Genomic DNA, 8,249 nt, shown 5'->3' with positions numbered 1-8,249 from the left:
TGGTTATCGTGCCTAAGGCTCTCGATCCACTGTCTTACTCACTCTAGGTTGTCTCAACCATCCCGATGACTTCAAAATCACATACATGTAGGATGCCCACATTTATGTCTTCATGTCAGGGCTTGCTTCTGATTTCCATATGACGCTATGGGTTAATGCGCCAAACAGCAAAGCCACTGGAACTGCAAGGTCGGCGGTTCAAGTTCACCAGCTACTCCTCAGAAACCCTATACTGGGTCACTATGGGTCAGAACCAACTCGACAGCACTTCAAACAACTGCAACAATTGCTTTAAGATTTCTCACACCCTGCATATTCAAAAGTAAACTCTTGGTCTCTCCTAGACGCGAATATGCTCCTCCCATCTTCGACCTCAGTAAGTACCATTTCCATTCACTCAGCTGTTCAAGTCAGCAAATGCATGTTGAAACTATGGGTGACATTTTTTTTTTTCCTTTATGCCTTTCAGAAGTTTGAGATTTTTCCACAATACACACATACTGTGTTGTTGTTGTTGTTAAGTGCCGCTGAGCTGGTTCCGTCTCACTGTTACCCTGTACTTGCATGTAAATTAACTCAAGAGAATCTAAACATTTCTCCTTTCTTTCTTTGAAAAAGGGAAATGAAACAAAGTCTGCCTCCACATAAAGCTTCAGAGTTTCTATATTGTTTATGGAGTCCTGGTGTGGCACTATAGGATAAGCACTGGACTGCTAACCACAAGGTTGGTGATTCAAACCTGCCAGCAGCTCCTTGGAAACCCTATTTAGGGTCGTTATGAATCAGAACTGACTCAATTACACTTAACAACAGCAGCAATATGTTTCAAACATTTTAGTTATATAAATGTCTAAGTCAGGATACTACAAATTAATATTAATTTTCATATTACCAGAAGTGTTTTGATTTATTGATGACATCACAGCATCGGCTTCTACCTAGAAAAGAGAACATAGACCATGTAATTTCATGAAAGTTTTTCAGAGTGCACATTGTTAAATCCTGGGAGAGGAGAGGTATGGGATATCTTTTATGAGAGCCAACTTTGTGGAAACCAGTAGATATGTAACATCAAGAGACAAGCCATTAACTCCACTATCAACATCTATAAGGAACTCTGGTAGCGTAGTGGTTATGAATCAGGCTGCGAACCACAAGGTCAGCAGTTTGAAACTACCAGCTGTTCTGCAGGAGAAAGATGAGGCTTTCTGCTCCCGTAAAGATTTACAGCCTCAGAAACCCTGTACAGGGTTTCTATGAGTTGGAACTGACTCCAACCAACCAACATCAACATCCAACCAACCAACCAACATCAACATCTATGGGAACATAACCAACCAACCAACATCAACATCTATGGGAACACAGTGGCTCCATAAGATAAGCACTGGACTAAAACCACGAGGTCAGTGGTTCAAGCCCACCAGTCACTCCACAGGAGAAAGATGAGGCTTTCTACTCCCACAAAGATTTACAAGCTTCGGGAAGTCTATACAGGTTCTTTATGAGTTGGACAGATTTGACCGCACTTAACAACAAATCAACACTTATAAACTCGTTTAAACTAATCTGCTAATTTTAAAGGATTGAACACGTAACAAAAACAGTCTAAGCATACAAAATAATTGTGGCTGTCAGATATATAACATAATCTAAACTTTTAATTCTAGTCAAATACAAGTGATTGTTACAATGGACTCTAATTTTATTTTTTTTTTTAAACTTTCCCTCCGTTTATTAAAGCAATACACAGCATTGTTGCCTTCACTGTAATGAGGCCAAACTGTATGTGCTGCCCTTCCTCATTCTCTCTGTTTTAGAACTAGAGTGAAGGATTAGGTCAGGCTAAAATTCAGTCTGCAATTCACAATTTGCTTTTCTCTCACTCATTAAAGGCAATGTTAGTTATAATCTGGGTAAATAAAATGCAGCTTCACAATACGACAATATATGGTCACAATGGAGTCCAGACTCCCTCTGGAATTCTAAAATACCTGATTATGATGTTGCTGTTAAGTGCCATTGAGGCGGTTCAGACACAGAGAACCTGTATAAGGTTGTCAAGGAGCGGTTGATGGGTTTGAACTGCCACCTTGCGGTTCAAACTAACCTTGCAGTCCAGTGCTTATCCTAAAATGCCAAACCAGGACTCCATTTTCGTCACTATTTACTTAAAAAACCAGCACATATTTAATTAGTGAATGTATCTGCTACTGTTGTTGTTAAATGCCGTAGAATCGATTCCAATTCACGGCGGCCTTATGCACAACCAAACAAAACACTGCCTACTCCTGAGCCAACCTCACAATCGTTAAGCTTGAGCTAAATTCTGCTACCACTGTGCCAACCTATCTCACTGGGGGTCTTCCTCTTCCACTTTACCCAGCATGATGTCCTTTTCCAGGGACTGGTCCCTCCTGATAATATGTCCAAAGAATGAGACACAACGTCTGGCCATCCTGGCTTCTAAGGATCCTGGTTGTACTTCTTCCAACACAGATTGGTTTGTTTTTTTGGCAGTCCATGGTACTTTTAATATTCTTCTCCAGCACTGTAACTCAAATGCATCGATTCTTCTATGGTCTTTCTTATTCACTGTTATCTTTCACATGCACCGAAGGCTACTGAAAATTGTTAGGTGCTGTTAAGTCAGTTCCAACTCACAGTGGACGAAACATCACCCAGTTCTGTGCCATCCGTACAAGTATGTGTGAGCCCGTGTGGCAAGCCCTCTGTCAGCCCATCTTGTTGAGTCTTCGTCTCTTTCACTGACTCTCTGCTTTACTAAGCATGATGCCCTTCTCTGGGCTTTGGTCCCTTATAACATGTCCACAGTAGGCCACAGGAAGTTGCATCATCCTCCCTGCTGAGGGGCAGTCTACTCTGGCTATACTTCTTCTAAGACAGATGGTGTTTGATGTTCTGGCAGCCCATGGTATATTCTTCACCAGCCCCCTAATCCAAATATGCCAATTCTTCTTTGGTTTTCTTTTTTCATTGTCCAGCTTTTGCAAGCATGGGAGGTGACTGAAAATACCATGGCTTGGGTCAAGAGCACCTTAGTCCTCAGAGTGACATCCTTGCTCAGAGGTATGTCAAACTCATTGGGTCCCATTCTGTACTCAGAGACTTTCCCCAACTTTCTCCCTCTGAATTGACTCTGTTACTTGGCATCATTAGCCCTTTGATACTGGGAGTCAGGCCTCTCTCTTGCTCCATCCCCATCCAATCAATGTCCAAGGTACAGCTCTCACCAGCACAAAAACGATTCCAGAGCACTTCAAATCAAAGAACTCTAGCCTCTGCAGCATAAATGATGTACAGATTCACATTACACTTGTCAACACAATACACCCTCCTCTTTGTTCCTTCACATACTCTGCTTACAGCTCTTCTTGATCTTGGGATTTATCACAGTTTTAAGTATCTCTACACTCCTTATGACAAGCACCGGACTGCAAACCACAGGTCTGTGGTTCGAGCCTGCCAGCTGCTCCATAGAAGAAAGATGAAGCTTTCTGCTCCCACAAAGAATTTAAAAAGCCTCGGAAAGCCTACACAGGGTTGCTATGAATCAGAACCCACTCGGTGGCACTGAACAGCAAACAGTAAACTGATACTTGTTTCAAAGTTGTTGTTGTTAAGTGCTGTTGAGTTGGTTCCGACCCATAGCGACCAAGGAATGTGGCTGGTGAGCTTGAACTGCCAACCTTGTAGTTCAAACTGACTTTGCAGTCCAGCATATTAACCCACAGTGCCATACCAGGACTCCTGCTTCAAAGTAGAGTCTGTTTTATACAGCTTTATATTTTTAGCTGAGCTCCAGTAGCATAGTGGTTACCAGTTGGGTTGCTAACCTTAAGGTCAGCAGTTTGAAACTACCAGCTGTTCCGTGGGAGAAAGATGAGGCTTTCTGCTCCTGTAAAGATTTACAGCCTCAGAAACCCTGCGCAGGGTCACTATCAGCTGGAATCGACTCCATGGCACTTAACCAACCAACCAACCAATACCTTTAGCTGGGAGCACAGTGGCTCTGTAGGATCAGCACTGAACTGCAAACCACAAGGTCAATGGTTCTAACCCACCATCTGCTCCAAGGCAGAAAGATGAGTCTTTCTGCTATTGCAAAAACTCACAGCTTCAGAAACCCTATGAAGGGCACATGACCAGATTTCATGTCTCATTCTTTGAACATATTATCAGGAGGACGGTCCCTGGAGGATAGCATGCTTGGTAAGTGGAGAGTCTGAGATAAAGAGGGAAACCCCCAACAAAATGGACTGGCACAGTGGCAGCAAGAGTTCAAGTGTAGCAACAATTGTGAGGTTGGTGCAGCACTGGGCAGTGTTTCGTTCCATTGTGTATAAAATCGCTATGAAGTGGAACCGACTGGACAGCACCTAACAACAACCAGTCAGACCCGACTGATGGGCTGTAACAACAATAACAGCATGCCTTTAGCAACGAGTAAGTGTTCCTTTTATTAAATAGGAATACGTATTTAATAAATTACACTGTGTAAATGACTATATGAGTATAGATGTAATTTCCTATATAAGTATTTTAGTGTTTCGTGATTTCATTTCCTTAGAATTCATATTTAAAAATACAGCCAAAGCTTCAACCCAGTATAAAAACAAAACAAGGTTACTTATCAGTATATACAAATGTGAGGCATTGACGCAGAACCAGGCAGTGTTTCGTTCTGCTGTGATCCGGTACCAACTCGAAGGCACCTAACTCTGTTGTTGTTGTTGTCAGGCATTGTCAGGTCAGCTGTGACTCATAGCGACCTTATGCACAGCAGAAGGAAATCCTTCCAGGTCCTGCGCCATCCTCACAATTGTTGTCATGCTTGAGCCCATTGCTACTGCCACTGTGCCAATCTATCTCGTGGGGGGTAGGAGGGAGGGCCCTCCTCTTTTCCGCTGATCCTCCAGTTTACCAAGCATAATGTCCTTCTCCAGGGACTAGTCCCTCCTGATAACATGTCTGAAACTATAAAACACAAAGTCTCACCAGCCTTGCTTCTAAGGAGCATCCTGGCTATATTACTTCTAATACAGATTTGTTTTGTTCTTTGGGCAGGACTTGATTGTTTTGTGATCTGCAGTCAATCGTGACTTCATTTGCTTCAACTATAAGGTCTACAGCCTCAACCCAGTATACAAGTGTTGGTGTATACTGTTAAGTAGCTTCTGCCTTACAGTGACCCTACAGGACCGAGAAGAACTGCCCTGGGGTTTCCTAGGCTAGACTTTATGAGCATCGATTTTCGGCACTTCTCTACTATACAGCTGCTGACCTTTCAGTCACCAGCCAAGCACTGAATCATTCATTGCACCACCAATGTTGGTCTCGCTGTTAAATGCCATCCAGTTGGTTCCAACTCATAGTGACTCTGCATAGGGTTTCTGAGGAACAGCTGGTGGGTCTGAACTACAGAGTATAAAAGTACCAGTTAATTTCACAGATCCCTAGTTGTAACAAGACGTCTGTAATCTGTGGTTCAAATCCATCCGGAGACTCCACAGAAGAAATGCCTGGCAACCTGTTTCTATAAAGATTTCAGCCTAGAAAAAACACAGTAGAGCAGTTCTCTCCTGTAATACAGCTAAAGGTTGGAACCAACTCCACAAGACATAACCACCGGCACCAGGAGTAGCAATGGACTCAGTGGCAACATATTTGGTTGTTTTAAAAAATATATTTCCAATGTTACCACACCACTGTACCTGCCGTAAAAGTCTTCTCTTATATTTTCTCAGCTGTTGTTGTTAAGTGCCATCAAGTTGGTTCTGACCAATGGTGACTCTGTATAAGGTATCCTAGAAGCAGTTGGTGGGTTTGAATCGCTGGCCTTGCAGCTAATAGTCTAGTGCTTATCTTACAACACCACACATCTAGGGTGATAAGGACAGAATCAGATAAGGTATCTTTCCAGCTGAACCCAGGGTTAAATACAATGCTTCAAACATAGTCTTTTTAGGTGACCTGCTTCAGTCTTCCTACTGAAATGATTGCAGGTTAACACGAGAGCTGCACTTTCTGGGAGCCAGCCCTGACTACGGTACTTCTCTGAACACCGTAATTGGTCTCTCAGTAACTAAGCATTCCCGAACAGTAGATGCTCTCTGAACCCACCTGGGTTACTCATGTGACCTATCTGTGTCAACAGAACATACTTAATGTGCCTTTTGGCAGACTGAAGGACGAAAAAGTGGGGCATCATGTGGTTCCTGGCTTCACTGGGCTGGCAATTTGAAGAAGGGTAGAGCACACTCATGAGGAGGGAGCAGCTGGGCCAGAAAGGACTCCCACACTGTGTGGTCTAATGAGGGCACAAGGGCGGGCATGCCGGGCAGAGGACTCCCTTTGCTTGATGGTTCCAGTTGAATATCTTGAAGCTGGATGATACCTTGACCCTGATTAATTCAGTTCAACATCTTAACAAGAAATGATTCATCTCCAGAAAGGCAGTAACAGGCAAGGGAGGCAATACAAAGACAGGAAACTTGTCCTGCTAAAATAGGTGTTTCACTGAGGCGAGGGCTAGGCTGAACTATCAGTATCAGTGAATTAGTGCAACCTTTTCTGGAAATCAATATTCAAGAAAACTGCAAAGCCACCAACTGCTCCGTGGAAGAAAGGCGTGGCCGTTTGCTTCTGTAAAGATCTACAGCCTCGGAAATCCTATGGGCCAGTTCTTCTCTGTCCTACAGGGTCACTGTGAGTTGAAATCAACTACAGGAAATGGGTTTGGGATTTGAGAAGGCAGTCCTATGCACCCACTCACTAGTGTGGACTCCTGGGGTGGCACTGTAGGACAAGCTCTGGACTGCTAACTACAAGGTCAGTGGTTCAAACACACCAGGTGCTCTTTAGAACCCCAATACAGGGTGGCTATGAGTCGGAACTGACTCAATGGCACTTAACAACATTCACTAGTGCATTTTCTATCCCATTTCCAAATACATAAAGTAAACTCTACCTTGAAGGGCTTATACCCAAACAGCATGACAACAGCAACTTTAAAGTCCTCTCTGCTTAGATACCCTTTGTTATCTTCATCACATGCTTTAAATACCTATAGAATATAAAATATTTTTAATGAGACCATTTGTTCTTTTCTGCTTATTACTCATTTATCTTCATTATCTTTTTTCTTAAGAAATCTCGATGGACTAAAATTTATCACACACACACAAAAGTGCAAATGGTGTAACCATTATACTGACGAAAATTAATTATTTTAAACCAAAAATCATTCAGGGTATTGGAAAAGTGAAGTAAAAGGCGGGGCGGGGGAGATGCCATTAGAAGTTATTATTAACATACAAGATACGGGTGGGGGCGATGCAGGAAAGAAGGGAAGAAACTTGGAGGTCGCCAGAGAACTGGACGGGGACCCAGTAGCCTTGCGGCTCTCGGCCCTGTCATTAACCCTAGTCTAGGGAAGGACGGTCCAGATCTTGTGTGTACACTAGGGCTGAGTGGACCAGGCAGTGACAGAAGTGAGAGCCCCAGGTCAAGTCAAGTTTAAGTCCAAGACTCAAAGCAGCCCTACAGACACCTACTTCCACCCACTTCCTGTGCTCCGAGGGGTCAGCTTCGGAAGTCCGCATACCGCCCTTAGCCAAAAACATCGTGATCTCTACAGCAGTTTAGACAACAGAACCGAGTTCACAGCCGTCGCAGCCACGCCCACCGCAGCTCGGGAAGCCGCACTTCGCCAGGCAACTCTAACGTCATCTCTCATTGGACGGTGTGCGAGCCACTGGCGTTAATCTGGCAATGTTATTGGTCAGATACTTTGTTTAACTACGCTACCTTGAAACAACCCGCAGACTGAGGCTCCCTGGCCCTCCCCCAGGTTTTGGCTCCTCCCCGTTTCGGCCCTTAACTCTTTGAGCGCAGTTGGGGATGGCGTTCTTCTGGCTGCTGTTCTAACGTGCCACTGTGCGTGATTTTTTTCAGAAGCTCTCTCCTTTTCATTCCTGTAGGAAGTTATTCTGGCCATTTTCTTGGTCTATGCGGTTGTTGTTAAGTGCCAGAGAGTTGATTCATAGCGACCCTGTATAGAGTTTCCGAGGAGTGTGACTGACCATTACAAGAGACACACAAGAAAGAAGAATAAACAAAAAAAGGAGCTAAACAATACAAGTTTGGTCGAGAATTCACAGACGTTCAGATCAGCAAGTCATTGGGATCATGCTCTCCCAAGTTCGCTTCCAGGCTTTGTCCTCGTG

At 43.8% G+C, this 8,249-nt stretch overlaps 1 protein-coding gene across 1 annotated transcript in view; it reads right to left on the bottom strand.

The window, feature by feature from the left end:
* Window positions 1-7,646, bottom strand: part of EFCAB11 (EF-hand calcium binding domain 11) — a 266,624-nt gene extending 258,978 nt beyond the window's left edge. The window contains exons 1-3 of the mRNA XM_006839581.1: window positions 7,578-7,646; window positions 6,992-7,087; window positions 893-938 (exon numbers count right to left, since the gene is read on the bottom strand). Coding sequence (XP_006839644.1) covers window positions 893-938; window positions 6,992-7,087; window positions 7,578-7,646 — 211 coding nt within the window. The remainder of the gene's footprint in view (window positions 1-892; window positions 939-6,991; window positions 7,088-7,577) is intronic.
* Between the last annotated feature and the right edge of the window lie 603 nt (window positions 7,647-8,249).

The sequence above is a fragment of the Chrysochloris asiatica genome, unplaced genomic scaffold (assembly GCF_000296735.1).
Source record: "Chrysochloris asiatica unplaced genomic scaffold, ChrAsi1.0 scaffold00025, whole genome shotgun sequence".
Taxonomy (NCBI): Eukaryota; Metazoa; Chordata; class Mammalia; order Afrosoricida; family Chrysochloridae; genus Chrysochloris; species Chrysochloris asiatica.
The sequence above is the reverse complement of the archived record's forward strand: the minus strand, read 5'-3'. Positions and strand labels throughout refer to the sequence as shown.